The following is a 15,423-nucleotide window of genomic DNA, read 5'->3' as shown; positions in this document are numbered from 1 at the left end:
GAGGAGTAACCTAGAGGAGTATGCATTGGGTTTACTCTGAATTTACTCCCTTTTTTTCTTTACGGGGGAGCTGTTGTTCCATCCCGTGGCCTCCGAGTTGCTCTCGCGCACAATCAAAACACTGGAAACCGCGGTAACCGGGACCATCTATATCAGTTCTAGCCGAAATGGACGCCTCTTTCTGAGTGCCGTACATATTTTGCTAATGTTCAATAATTCCGTATTTATTTCTTTATTGTGGTGATATGCACGTAAAAAACAGAAGACGAAGAAGGAGAGGAGAGTGCCTTTCTCTTCGAAAGCTTTTTGTGCAATGGTCACGAAGATTCTGGGAAACCCTTTCACAAGAACCACTTCTTCTTCCCGCCAAGGCTCCGTGGATATGTATGGGACAAATATTGAGCAAAGGATGCACCTCTGAGAGCCGAGAATGAATTCAGTCTTTCCTTGTGTTATAGAACAACAGCGTAAATATTTAATGTAATCTTTTGCAAGTGCCTAGCAGCTCATCCTTTAAAGGGTCGCTGAGCCAAATTCTACTCTATTCTATTTGCCATTGAGGACAAATAGAAGTTGGCCTGTATCGCTAGAGTACCGCATTCAAATCACAAAGAGGCCACTCTCGCTGAAAACCAGACGATTTCACAAGTAAAATGCGTGTGTCGACACGAATTTCAGTGAGAAATCACTGATACGCTAATCAGCAATGACCAAGAATCTCTCTTCATCTTTGGATCTTGTGCCATTGTCTCGTGTTAAACTGTAGTACACTCTCGCGCTGTGCATCACTCGTCGTATGCATTATCAACTTCCATCTGCGGCGCGAAGTGATAAGATAAGCATAACCTCGATCAGAGCTTACCATGAGTTCAATATTGTCGTCAGACGTACCGACGACGCAGGAAAGCAAAACCATGAGCCAATTAGGCTAAATGTGCAAGGGGATCCCGGAGGGCACGCTGCACCACCATTCATTTTAAAGTGGTGGCAACCCGCCCTTTTAGGTAAGAACGGCACGAGTTTGAATCGACTAGTGGGAAGACTTTTAAATCCAGTCTATCGGCGGGAAAGAAGCACAGAATCAACTTTTACCGAGGAGAAAAAAAACTTGGATGAAGTTGTTCTCAGTGTGCCGTTGAGGCAATTATAACACATGAAAAACATCATTTGAGGTAAATATATGCTATCAAGAAGAAAATAAGATTTCAGTGAAGACATAAATATGAAAACTCGTTTTAATATTTATTTCGTAGAGAGAAAAAAGTCGCAAGTGGAAATAATCATAGAAAAGAAAGGAAACATCAGTCAGCGTAACGATGCCTAAAATAAAATAATTCGCAGCCTTCAAAATTTAAAGTAACTAAAGCACAATATAGAGAAAACACAAGAAGATTGAAAAGAACAAGGAAGGGGAAGCCTCAGGGTGCTTGGGCTAATGACCCTTTGGGGGGGCCTCTTTCTTTGCTGACTTTGTTTTGTGTTTTAAAGAACATTATGCCAGATAGCATGTCAGAAGAGTGCCTTGTGCTTATGGGTGTAGGTGGACCTCTGTTATTTTAGTGAAGAATCTGATGCGTCGATCTGCATAAAAATGCGATACTTCAATGCTTTGTTTTCGTATTTCCGGCAGCATGTGCGTCCTAGTAGTTTTGCGTGCTTCAGCCACAGTCCAAAAGCGGGCCTTGCAACCAGCGAAGGACCTATTACCGCTCCTACCCGCAAAACCTGCTCGTTTCGTTCTGTTTATTGGCCAAGGGTTTCTAGGTCTGCGAATGTTATGCAGTAATAACACTCACGCAAGCCCCATAATATTTTGAAAACAAATGAAAATGCAGAAAGAAAAAGCTTACAAAAACGCCTCTAGGGCGGGACGTACAGAGGAAACAAATTTCACCGATGTTTTCAGCAAAAAAAAAAAAAAAGAGTTCTTACCGAAATGGAGCGCGAAAAATATGAGGACAGCTTGTATCAGAGTGAACAAAATCCTTTTCACTTGAAATGGTTCTGTGCGACTGGATTGATTAGGTGTCCGCTACACTCAACGAGTCTTCCCGGAACGCAACTCCTACAGTGAATTAGTTGATTCGCATCGGTTCTCGTAAATGAAGAACGTGTGAGAGCGCTTGACTGGGAGTGCTGGGGAGAACTCTCCGTGCTGAAATGACGTGAAATATCACAAATGCACAATATCACTGAAAATAAAATACATTCGGACCTCAATTTCGACGATAGCAACATTCACTACTGAAGCCAAGTTGTGAAAAAGTTTGGAGACCACATAGAAGGAGTATTCCAGTAAGACAAGGATGCGAAATATAACGCGCTGACTTAGCTGTGAAAAGGTGTTTCAGTATCTTTTATGAGCGACGAATGAAACACATGGAATACGCTTGATATTTACTATAGTCACATTCAACATTTTTTAATATATATTGTTTACCCTGTCTCGCGTGTATCCTTCTTCACGTCACGCGAAGTGAAGCACCATGCTTTGCTGTCTCGGTATCTGTGCACTGATAACGATTTGTTGGCGCTAAGTTTTACAGCTAAGCAATTGATAAGGCTGGGTACAGGACGCAAATGAATGTTCAGGAGGGTTATCAAATTAGTACTCCAGAACAGAAGAAACTAACGTGAATAAGAGCAAAAAGGCTTACGAATCAGAAGTCTGTTATGTTTGTCTCTGGAAGTGCTGTTGGGTTACATTGCGAAAGCACCTCTTATCGAATAATACGTTTGTAAAACCAGTCTTTATCGCATTTGGCGTGCAGACGATGGAGTCAGCAACCGGTGAACAGGAAGACGTAGAACAGAAGCTCGAAGACATCCGCAACTCCATCCGCAAGGCCGAGGTAAGTGCACACGTCTCGTGGGATGCGACCATAGCGCACTCCGCTGACGTCACTCCCAACATCCATGTTATTCGCAAAATCCATGCTTTACCACTTATGTTGCTTAGCTGTGATGACGCATCAAGTATAGATCTATGGGAGGCGACAGATGATCCGCGGTGCATTTTGAGGTAAAGCAACAGGACCTGTGTTATCCGCGTGTTGTTAACAGCCTTTATGCTGCCACGGTGCGGCTATTATCCTGTCTGCAAACACAACCTAGAAACAGTGTGTACCGCTCATGAACTTTGCAAGAACTTGTGCAGTTACACTTCAGGCGCTTTTCATATTCAACTAATTATCTTCTTTGTCTGCCAAAAACAGCCGTCTTGTTTTCTCTTAGTCAAAGCTCATAACAGTCGTTAGCAGAGGAGTTTTTTGTCTGACGTCTGTTCTTGGCAAAGAATACGCACTGCCAGCTTGTTACCCACTCGTCGTTATAATCCCAGTGCATGGAAAAAGCCAGGCAATAAACAGTCAGGTTTCCGCTGGTGCTAATTATCTTACTGCGGAAATGTCACACACATCGCATGACTAGCAAGGAAATGAGCACAGTTTTTTAGAAATTCGCTGCAGACAATCAGTTGTCGAGGTCTGCGCCGGCAGACCGGAGCCAATATAAATCTTTAGCGGCCGTTTCTGTCCAAGATAACGAGGGGCTGACAGCAGAAGGTCTTAGCTGGAAGCAGCGCCGAGAGAAAAAAAGAGAGAGAAAAAAAACGTCCTTAATGAAACACGCAGTTCGGTTTATGACTCCAGGACAGCTCTGACGTGCTTAACTAGAGCTTCTTGGCCTGTGTGGAGGAGCGGTGGTTGAAAGTACTGAAGGCACCGCATTCAAATGTTAAGTTGCAACATCCAACGTGAAGTGAGCGGCTCCGACGGGAGTAATTAGGGAACTGCTACAGTATTGTCGCTGCAATGAAAAAAAAAAATGAAGATTTGAAAGCGCCGCAACTGAACACGAAGTCATAGTTTTATAATGCTCGCACTTAAAAAGCTGTGTTGCATGCAGAGTTCCGAATAACGCGAGTAGTGGAATTTTTAAAATTTTTCCACCTGCAGACTAATCCGACGTCATACATTCTTCTGCTGTTCATTTGGTGGCTTTCTTCATTCTACTTCATTAGCTGGCACGACCAGACAACGACGACATTAGAGAGAGAGGGATAACTTTTAATTAGAATAGATTAATTCGCAAGGAGCCGGGTGGTCGGGGCCCCTAGTCCACGGCTCCGCCAGCGGCAGCTAACTTGCGAACTAGCTGGATGGTCCAGGCTTGCTGGTCCATGTTTTCGCTGGTCAGGGCCTCCTCCCACTGCTCGTGTGTCGGGCGTGGAACTATTAACGTTTTGTCCAGTTTGTTCCTTCATCATCTTGTTCTCTTTCTCTCTTTCTAGTACTCAGCCCGTAGCGCGGATGAAATATATGCTGTGAAGGGGCAGGCCCAAGCCATGTTTTCAACATGTTTTGCAGTTAAAAAATTGCGATACATCTGCACACGTTTGTTTGTTTTATGCGTGCCCTTTTCGGGCCGCTTTACCGGAGACGGCAATAATTGCATGCATTTGTTTATGCAGGAAAAAAAAACACATAAACGAACCTCGCGCGGGGCCGACAATATTCTCCACCTCATCACTTAATCATTTAAAGTACAGGGCGTTCTTTCACCAGCATGCGTACTAGGCTGCGTGAGCAAATGTTCACGTCTGAAATGCGCTCAGCCGCTTAGGGTAAGTGTTGAATGTTTTTGTGTCCTTGGATGGCAAATATTGCATGCAACAACTTGGTAACCCTCCTTTTTCTTTGGAAATATTCTTCCTGTCGGCGCTCCGTCAATTCTAGCTATGAAGTTCTTCGTCTGCTGTGGCAGTTCAGCCTAGAGTTCAGGCTATATACTCTGAAATATATAGAATATGCATTTCAAACCATAGACGCGTACAGAACTTTATATTTCAGGCTCTAGCCTTAAATAGCCGCCGCGGTGGCTCAGTGGTTATAGTGCTCGGCTGCTGACACGGAAGGCGCGAGTTCGATCCCGGCCATTTCGGGTGAATTTCGATGGAGGCGAAATTCTGCTGCAGACGCCCATGTCCGTACGCATCCTGCATATACCCTTTACAGCTAGCTTTTTCTCTTAACTTAGCTGTCTCGCAGCGAAGACAACCTTCGCAAAATAAAAATACATTGTTCGTCTCGCGCTCACGAGATGGCGCCATTGGTACACAAATTTTGGTCGTCTTACGAGGCGCGCATTTCGTACCTCACCCTCCTCAGACGCCACAGACTGGTGTAAAATAAAAACTAGAAGATTCCCTAATTTACAAATTTTAAACAGGATTAGACCCACAAAATACACAGGTTACTCTCCTTGGTGCGGAGAAAGCCCCAGGCTGTATCGTACCACTTAGGAAAGCCAGTACAAAGCAGACAAAACGTTAGAACTGTCCTACTCGACACACCAGCAGTGGAAGGGGGCCGTGACCTGCGACTACCTGGACCAGCAAGCCAGGGTCATGCAGCTTGTCCGCAAGTGAGCTGCTGCCAGCGGAGACCTGGACCAGGGGCACCGACAACCCATCTCCTCCAAATTATTCTTTGGAAAAAAGTTTCTCTCTCTCTCTCTATCTCTCGTACCTCACCCTGGCAGCAACCAAAAATATGTGCAGATTGCGCTAAGTTTCCTGGTAATAATTTTTTGCTCTCGACGAAAATTCTCAGATGTCTTCCCCTTCATTTGTAGAGGCGAAGCATCACAATGAACTTTATCACTAGCTATGTCTCTCATCCTGCAGGCGTTTGCAAAATATCTTAGGACTCACAGTTTGAGTGGGTGTTAACGGAAGTACGTGTACAGTCGGCATCAACTTTTTTAGAGCGTTCGAGCAGTGTCCACCAAACTGTGGAAACTGAAATTAGGCAGAAGCCCATATTTTGCGGCCAAAGTGCTTATGCCCACCGTGCTTGCAGGTCTATGTGCCTCTACTTTCGTGCATTTGTTGGCTCCAGAACCTAGAAATGTGACGAGGTGTCGCATTGTTCACATGTCAGTGGGGTGCTTGAGCGCTCTACATGAGTGTGATGCAGTCTGTACATGCTGAAAACACTCGCGAAGATGTTAGCGCTGATTTCAGCGCCTGGCCACTTATTTCAGTTATGAACCTATTACCTTCTTTACTTTCTTTGCTTGCAATGAACAATTGCTTTGCAGCAAATGTGCGATAGTCGGCGCAGAAAAAAATATTGTTTGCAGGGAGCTTTCCTCGTTGTTCAGAGATGTAGTCTAATAGCGAAAAAATTTCATTGATGCGTTGAAGCCACATCAACACCTCAAGCGGTGAAAAAACAAAAATGAAGATGACGCGGACAAACACGTATTCGTTTATGAAAGCAAGCGGGGAGTAAAAACATATTACCATGTATGCAGCCCTAAGAAATGCGGGCAATTTGCAAGCCGACGAATATCGACATTCTGTATTATGTAATCATGTTTTATGCATATCTGCACTCAGGGTAAAAAGCGTCGGGCACACCAAATTATATGGAGCCGTGCGCTGCCTCAGCTTTTGAGTCACACTTTTTCTAATAACGTTCGAAGGCATTAATGAGTGAATTAGTAACTTAATTAGGTTTACATGTGATGTTTTATTAACAGCCCGGTACTCTTGGTTAATTTTCGGTTAATATGTTTAAGCACTGTGTCACTAAACCCAATAAAACTATAATCTGCGCTTGATGGTTATAATAATCTTTGAGGCATGAATTTTTTCGGTTCAGACGCAAGAATTAATCACCCTCCTTCCTTCTGAGGAAGGCGAGCGTTTATCTGATTTTCGTGGCGAGCTTGCATGGCCTCTTATACCTCGCGTTTCTTGGTATTGCTCCTTCCTTTTTCTGCATTCGTTAACACGAAAACTGCCATTTATTTTTCAGCTTGAGACAAATGCACTCTCAGGAGGCCTGTTATTGTTACTGCGCCTTGTCCTCATTTCACTTTTTATTATGCGCGCACTATAACTTCGATTAGGATCTGTCAGAATAAATTCTCGTTAGATCGGTAGGTAATTACTGCGCCCAATCGTACAACGGCCTAGGTACAAAAACCTCCAAGATTTTGCGGCAAAAAAATAGTGATCTTTTGTACTATACCAACAACAACAGCAAGCAGAAAGGTCACGATGGTCACGGGGGAATCTGTGGCCGGATTTGGCCCCCTGACAGCCTCTTGTGACGATTGTCTCTAGAGTCGCTACCCCTTAGGTCTCCCGCTCAACTCCGTCGCTCTGCCCGCTTCCTTCTTTTCTTCTCTTCTGCAGACGAGCAAATTGAAAGCCGAGGCACGTCTGGAAGCCTTGCGAGAAGGTGGCGGTGAGTCCTCTTTCTTGTCCTCTTCTCCGCGTTCTCTCGCTCACCCTTTTTCTCTTTCTTTTTTTCATCACTCTCTTCTTTTCCCTTTCGTCTCAGTTGCGGAGCTTATTCTTCAGACTTGCGTTCCCCCGAAGGACGTTCGCTTCGGTTTCGGGTGCAGCCGCCGATTCGTTTCGCTTCCACCCGCTGCGTTGCGGCAGCTCAGAGAGTTGCGAATACCGGGCAAAGGCGCTACACTTTTTTTTTTTCGTCCCGATAACGCGCGGCGCCTCGTTTACCGTCGGCCACGTTCTGTGGCCTGGTTACCGCGCTGCCCCTGGAGAAATATGCTCCATCCAGCAGCCCGCGGGGAACGTGACTTTTGACTCGAGCAGCCGCCGAGACCCCAGGCCGAAATGGCTGGCTGCCTGCCTACTACTATATCGAGAAAGAAACAGCACAGGGGGGGGGGGCAAAGGAACAGATAAATTCACAGCGTGAAACCCGTTCGTTCATTCGTTTATTCGTTCGTTCGCTCGTCTCCCGGACTTCGACGCGCCCTGCAGCCGAGCGGACATGCAGTGAATGCGCATGCCAAGGAAACTGCGCTGCCTCTCCCTCCCAACAAGCAGCACAGCGGCGCCGAGATTGATGGCTGCGCGGTTCCCATCAGAGCTGCCTCTTTGCTGCCTCTCCAGGTTGCAAGCGCGTCTCCCTCGGCAACGTTTGCCGCCGGGAAGGGTGCCACGGACGTTACGAGAAACGCGCCACCGCTCAACAGATGGCACTGGGGAGAGCGCGGAGTCATTACTCCTATTACAAACAAAGGGTGATTTCCCTGACTCGGACAGAGAAAAACTGTCGCCCTTTTGTGTAGGCAACCACGGCGATAACTCGGAGCTTTTGTACGCTACGCGCAACAAACCACGCCTTGTGAGAAACAGAGCGTGTGCGCGGTTGCTGAAAGTTTGCTAAAAACAAACAAAACAAAGAAGCAACCGGGACAGAAAGGTCTCCCACCGAGAATACCAATGGGAAGGCATAAGTGCGCATGAGCTTTGGGCAATACCGCCACGCTCACAATTAACTTGAGCCGTATTTCACTGTCTCTGCTTGTTAAGCAGCTCTCTCTTTCCCGCTTTTTTCCCATCATCGTTAATCTTAACAAAAACCCAGACTCCAGCTCGTCTGTCTGTGTGGGAGACGGCCACTAACTTTCTCCGTCGTTCTATTTCTTCGCTGCGGCGGAGTTGGAGTTTCTGGAAGGAAAACTTCAGCCGACTTTCTCCTAGCTCTCAACAGCAGCCTATGAAGGACGTATTGACCTTCGGCAGTACTCGCAGTTTAAGACAAAGGCACCCTCGTACGGCTTGACGAAAGCAAGGGTTTATGTATGCTCATTTCTGTCCCTGAAGCGGATATAAAAATTTTACTTAATTCTTGGATTCTCTTGAATGATGTTTCTCTCTCTCTCTATTTTTTTTTTTGTGTGGATGACTAGAGGTAAATTTACATGTGTTTGAAAAGTACCGATACCTATTCGGGCCCGAAAAAAGACCAGCAAAAAGAAGATTATATAGCTGCATTCATGCAAGAGTGGCGTAGGAGGATTAGTGAACGTACCGGTACGTCTTGTTTAGCCGCAGGGTTTGCCGTGCCCGAAAAAGGACCAGCAAAAAGAAGATTATATAGCTGCATTCATGTAAAAATGGCGTAGGAGGATTAGTGAACGTACCGGTACGTCTTGTTTAGCCGCAGGGTTTGCCGTCAATATTTTGGATTGCAGGCTTCGAGCTCTGGTGTAGATAAAAAAATATATAAAGATATAATTTAATTGTTCCACAACACAAGGCGTAAATGATAAAAAAATGTGATGATCAAAAACAAACAAACAGAAGACATGTTAGTCAGTAAAAACAAATCATAAAAAGAAAGAACTTGCAAGGTGTCGAATTTGATGTAAATATCTGGAAGGAAAATTTCCGTTCTCAAGTGAGGTATTCAGTCTTGGGGAGCCGCCCTCGGTAAGGGGGCTTGTTTCAAACCCCAAGATTCTTTTCAGCGCCAAAGGAACACTTACAGGGGCGAGTTTATCGTGCACTCTATCGTAACCAAAAGCCGTTCTCATTAATGCATGCCAGCAAGCTTCCAGTCCTGCTCGCTGTAGCAGAGCCATTTACTTCCGCGAAATTCTCAATGCTGCTTCATAAATCTCTCTTAGATTCTCGGTCTGATACGGAGTTACTCGAAATGGAATCCCGAATACTTTTACGAACACAAAAAAAGATAAAAGGAATCGCAAAATATAAGTGCACAGAGAAGCGTCGTAAAATAATGAAGCAACGTCAGGAAAGTGCACGGAAGACTGCATTTTCTTTTTATTGATTGGCGATCAGAATTTCAAACACCCCCAATATAGAAAACCATGTGGGTCAACGCCTCGGATAAAGTGCAGTGCGTCTCGCTGCTTCTGAAGAAAGTGCCCCCGTCAATCCTCATCCCGTATGACGATGCTCTTCCATTCAGTCCGCGTGGTATTTCGCGCGCCTTCAGGGTGCAGCCTTCAGAGCACGGTTGTTGACAAATCCTTAAGAGCCGATTTCATCTCAATGTCAAAGCAAACAGCCGTGTCTGAGCAAGTCGGCGCGCGCATCAGCCTGGGGAAGTGGACGACAACTACGACAGGTCTCAAATCCCGAAGCGAGGGCTCCGAAACGACCTGGGCCTCCGGACAGCCCGCCCCATCCTTATCGCCTCCTTGGCGGTCTGACACGAGCATTTCAGAGCGGCTCGCCGGTGGAATTGCGCCACACGTGGTTTGGTCGCCGTCTTTAAATTTGAGTGCGTCGCTTTTACGGCCGGGGCAGGTAGAGGGTTGCGTTGTATGCCGTCGTCGAGAGGATCACCGTCGTAGAGGTGATTTCTTGGGGTGGAATATATTCTACCGCGCTCAAGCTACACAAGACTGTAGCTGGGAAATAAAGGACCTCGCTCTCTTAACGTCCTGGGCACTTGTACTCGAATGTCTCATTTCGTTATAAACGGGAATTTTTCCGTTGTGAACGGCTTGAGTGTCGCAATATATCGCGAGAGAAAACTCCTGGCGCTATCTAGTGGTTAGTAAGAATACTACCCAGGTATCCAGGCCAGTGGGCATCCTACAGAATGCCCTACGTGTTCGTATATGATCGCGGCGGATCTAGACTGAGGCAAGTAAAGGGGGGGATGATTGGCGAAATGTCTGGGTGGTGTGCCATTCCTTATTTCCTTTCCTATTCCTGGAGTCGCTCTAAGATATGTTTCTTTTTCTTTCTTATCATATTGTGGCACGGTATTCGCGAAGCTATCTTCCCCGAAACAGCCCAGTCGTGGAAAGTGGATAGAGCACCGTTAACAACTCATAAATGCCACCGGCGTCAAGGATAGGACACCCTTTTCATTCAGAAGGGATTTTTTTAGCTCTAGGTACTGTTATAGGTGCGGTGTAGAGAGACAAGATAGAGCTTTGATGTGATGAATTGAATGTAGTGGCACAGATGAAACTTCGTCTCGCGAATTTATCTTCCGGTGTTCCTCTCTCGTTCACGGATTGGAATATCTCAAAAACGTGAAGTCCTCTGTTGTTATAGTTTACGGTGTTTAGGTACGATTTTCTACTTTGCCGGTCTTTCACGTCTATGTTCGCAATAAGTTTCAATGTCAACGGTGAGCCGCGCGGTCTTCTTTCGCGGCGTCCGTACTTGTAGCCTTACCTCAACTCCTCAGCTCACACCGGAGTTCCCCTTCCTGCAGCTCTGTTAAGTCAGCGGCAACTATTTCCAATTATGGATTCGTGGCGAAAGATAGAGCGGGCAAAGGAGAGAGCACCCTAGAGCCTCTTCCAGAGAAATTTCTCGACTTCAAGCAAGGGAGCGTCGTTGGAGCGATCTCAGGGGGTGATCGAGCGATACCATGTATAGCCACCCTCACGGGTCTGGTGGAAGGGAGTCTGCGGGGAAGGGCGAATAGAGGGGAAGGGAAAGAGACGCTGAAAGGTTCGCTCCCCGAGTGGATAGCAGCGTATTGGATCTGTTGGTGCACATATGGCGCGAGGCGTATGGACAGAGGGAGACAGCTGAAGGGGAGAGGGGCTTTCCCGATGAGCGCGGAGAAATAACAAAGTACCAACTCTCTGTCTTTGCGACAGGGCTCCCCTGAATCAGCTCAGCGGTTATCGCTGGAACAGGTTCTAGCACTGTCGTGCTTGCGACGCTGTATGAGGTCGTGCGTTGTTACTTTGTCATAGGTTAATATTAAATCCCACAAATTATTCGCATTCATTTTTCGGGGAGCTCCTGCGGGGACCTTTGACAGTTGTTTATTTTTTATTTACTAATTTATGAATGAGTATTTTGGCGCTCGCGCTGGTCTCCAGGAGCTATGCTTCTTTTCCAGGTGCATGCTTGCAGAAGGGACGTCCCGAGGTTCTGCTGTAAGGGATAATGCTTGGATCATTCCCTGTTATTGTGTCCTGTCCTGCCGGCTGCGTAATATCTTTTCTTAAATGGAATGAGAACAAGACTCTTTGTCAGAAATTTGCGACAGCTGCTAGCTAGCTCCGCTAAGCCTCGCGGTCTGTGCCGCATGGGAGAAGTCGGATTTTTGGGCATAATGAGTGGTACACATAACAAACTGGGATTTCCCGCAGAATTTAAGTTTTAGATGACCTCCCGCGCACGACAAATGCAGTGGCGTCTCAATAATCAGATCAACGTTTGCTCCAAGACCACTCAGAGCTTAAACAATTCGGTCTACGAAAACTGAAAAAATTTATAGCCCCCTCTGAGGGGCAAAAACTCAATTTTTAAAGAACCTACAGCTTCAAATCCTTTTCCCCAACACCTTCGAATAGACCAGTGATTGGGCTTCCCAACATTCAACGACGGGGTTGCCGAAATAAACCAGTGAATTACGTATACAGAATTAATATTTTCATCACGCTGCAGGGCTGTAAGCAAATGCGTCCACACACACGTAGACGTCCGTAGACGAATGACCTAACGCTACAATCCAACGGTAAAGAGAGTGTGAGAAAGAACTTTCGCTACCGGTGTGTATTGTATTTTTTACAGAAAACAAATACAGCCGTTAGCTTCTTGCCATGTACAAAATGGTGTCAACAGAAGTGAACTATGCCGCTGTGCAGAATATCTGATAACGAGCTGGAACAAAGTTGACATGCAAGGGAAGCGAAGAAAAACATAAGTGGAAGACGAAATCGACTCGCCTCCACTAGTAATGAACGCCATCGCGTGAGTTCGCTGCTGTTTGAGTTCTGATATCTTCTTCCTATCTTGAGGTGCTGCTGCCCCCAGTAAAGCGGGCTTCAGTAGCCTCGACAGACCATACCGACCTCATCAATCCAACAACCCACGCGAACTTTTTCCTTTTTTAACGTTTCTTTACACTTCATGCTTCTTCCTACTGAAAATAAACAGCCCAATGTGAGCCATCCTGCCATTACCCTGAAAATACATTAGTGAAGACACTTTTGAGAGTAGCACTTGTTTCAAAATGGGCCAGTTCGACCCGGCGTTGCTACGGTGGCGTGCGAGCTGCTTGTTGCATGTATATGCGGCAGCAAGAGTGTACGAGATGTGCGTTAACGAAAAAATTGTTTCGGCGCAATCACGCAAGTGAGTCACCTTAAATGCCCGAAAAAACGAAAAAAAGTTCAAGGGCACGTGCATGCTCTACGCTGGTACCAATGCCTTGCGACAAGGGTCGCCAGGGAGCGCTAGAATAAATTTGACCTCGAGCACACGCATCCCGCAAACTTTTGGTGCCGACTGTACACTACAGTACATCTTCTTTTCTTTTTTTCCATGATAGACTTCCGTACTTCTTCACGGGCGCACCATTCAATTATATGAGCTTCTTTTATGTTTAATTGTCTTTATCTTCCGATCAGGCCGTCAAGTTTTCCGATCCCATCACGTCATTAACGTAACCCTACTCTACAGAATATCATGTCTTTCGCGAGCGTGGAAGTTTCCCTGCACTAACAGATCGATGCTTGCTCGAGGGCTTGGCGAGTCCCCTCTGTCGTGCAGGCGAACTTACCAAGAGCGTCTAGGGTTTGTTTCGTATTCTGCGGACTATTTACCGTCCGCCAGGCCAGTGGAAAGCTTTGGCACGGAAGCTGTCTGCTCTCAGAAGCCGCCTCGAGCGAAACCCTTTGACCGCGCGTGTGGCGCCTAACCTTTAAGCGATCGATTCTTCGCTTGGCGCGTGACCTGCTTTTCTTGAGAGTCAACGTCAGCCGTCCCTTTCGCTTGCGAGAGTAGCTCAGAGCCAAACACTGTCTGGAGACGACATTCGCTTTTCGGGGCGCATCGCCGCACGCGGACAAGCTCCTTCTGCTAGCTGTGATGTGAAAAGAACGGACGACAGGTCAGAGTAGAAAAAAGGAGACGTTCACTGAGAATGGCTCAGGCTTTCTTTCGTGTCTTCGAATACACCCTTTAGGCAGGGTGTCGACATTCCGAAGAAGTTGATTTATAAAATCAGCAGTACGTTTTTGTTACCAAACAAGCAGCAGGCATCTAGTAAACGTATGGAATACCCTTTGGCTTGCACTTATCGAGCTTTTCAAGAAGCGGTCCTGGGCGCCGCCATACTGGGCACTGAGCTTTACTCGTATAACAGGAAAGAGTTAAAGATAAAACTCCCCCACGCTCTCCACTCAGCCCAAAAAAGCGGATTTCCCGAGGGTCGTGAAAAGGTCTATAGTGTACTAATCTTTATAGACCCAGCACAGGCCTGTTATTTTGGTTTTATAGAAACACAAAGTGATGAAAACAAATGCGCATAGTGTTGCATAACATACGAACTTGACGAAAAGAACCTCAAACGTTCGCCGTATTTGCGATATGTTGAATGCATATGACGTGATTAGCTGTTGTATATTATGCCCCCCCCCCCCCCCCCCCCCCCCCCAAAAAAAAAGAACTGAATTAGGACAGTACTGAAGATGCAGGATGCGGCAGTAAGTTAAGTGGGTGGATGAGGTTAAGAAGTTTGCGCGAATAAGGTGGCCGCGGTCGTTGCCCTGCAGTGGGCGTAGTCAGGCTGATGATAATGACGACGAACATTCAGTGTGTTTAGTAACGGGGTTCCTTTCGCTCACCGCATCTTATCATGGTGGAGCGCACATGCGTTATGTAAATGCAGTGATGAATGATAATCACAAATTAATTAAGAGAGCGCAGGGACAAACTAGCGCAGATATTATATGCGTGGAATTGGCAGTATAATTCATCATTCCAAGCATATTATTCGCTTAAGGCTTGCTTCAGTCAGAGCCTTAAGCGTTTTTACTGCTTCTGAACTGGAAGTCGAAACCTGAGTAGCTTTGAAGAGTGAAGGTTAGTACTAGTTTTGCATCCAGCTTTACGAGTATATAACTATGCTTCTCCTTCGACATGACCGAAAACGCCTTAAGAGATATGCAAAATCAAACTGCATGAGCCGTCACGAGTTTGACACCTTTTCTCTAAGGGAGCATTGCCGAAAAAAAAAGCCTATACTTTTCTTCCAAGCATCAAACCCGAAGAAAATGAGAGGAACACACAGAATGACGTCTATTCCCTTGTTTCAATCTTGTGTGCCACCCATCTTGAGCTGAAATTTAGTCCGTATTCTCCTTGCCTTCAGCAGCTTTTTCTCCTCCTGAGACGAGGGAATCATCTGGCATCTGGGAGCCCCAGCGAAGACAGAACACTATGGCCAGAATTATGAGAGTGCGTCTGCATGCCCGCCTTCTGTTGACTGGTCTGTCGCAGCACGGACGATACAAAGAGGCCGTGGGAATCCGCGAAATGCATCCAGGTGGCCGAGGTTGCGAGTCCCGCTGACCGATGCAACGTCGGCGGGACGCCGCCTTAAGCTGAGGGGCGAGCGCGGCGATATAAGAAGCAAGGTGGCCGGCGAGGATGTCCGCCTGAGTTCATTATCGGAAGTGTCTCCTTGTATCCACAAGCTGAGCTGCGTGGACGGGGCCTCGCGCGGCATTCCGTAACTCTGTCTCGCTTAGTTCCATGCACCGGCGGCGAAGCGGGCATCGCAGAAAGACTATACTGGTGCCAAGCACGACCTCCCATTCGTGTCTATTCGTCGACTGTAGTCTTAGTTTCGAGTATATAGT

The 15,423-nt window shown here is 46.5% G+C and overlaps 1 protein-coding gene across 3 annotated transcripts in view; it reads left to right on the top strand.

Moving 5' to 3' along the window:
• The window catches only part of nwk (FCH and double SH3 domains nervous wreck), a 126,826-nt gene that overhangs the window by 51,637 nt on the left and 59,766 nt on the right, over positions 1 to 15,423 (top strand). For all 3 annotated transcript variants that reach the window (XM_089567055.1, XM_089567057.1, XM_089567056.1), the window contains exons 12-13: positions 2,772 to 2,852; positions 7,208 to 7,259. In XM_089567055.1, the coding sequence (XP_089423181.1) occupies positions 2,772 to 2,852; positions 7,208 to 7,259 (133 nt within the window). The remainder of the gene's footprint in view (positions 1 to 2,771; positions 2,853 to 7,207; positions 7,260 to 15,423) is intronic.

This window comes from Amblyomma mixtum, chromosome 1 (assembly GCF_055824585.1).
Source record: "Amblyomma mixtum isolate Tamu chromosome 1, ASM5582458v1, whole genome shotgun sequence".
In the NCBI taxonomy this organism is placed as follows: Eukaryota; Metazoa; Arthropoda; class Arachnida; order Ixodida; family Ixodidae; genus Amblyomma; species Amblyomma mixtum.
This window is presented reverse-complemented; position numbering and strand designations above follow the sequence as displayed.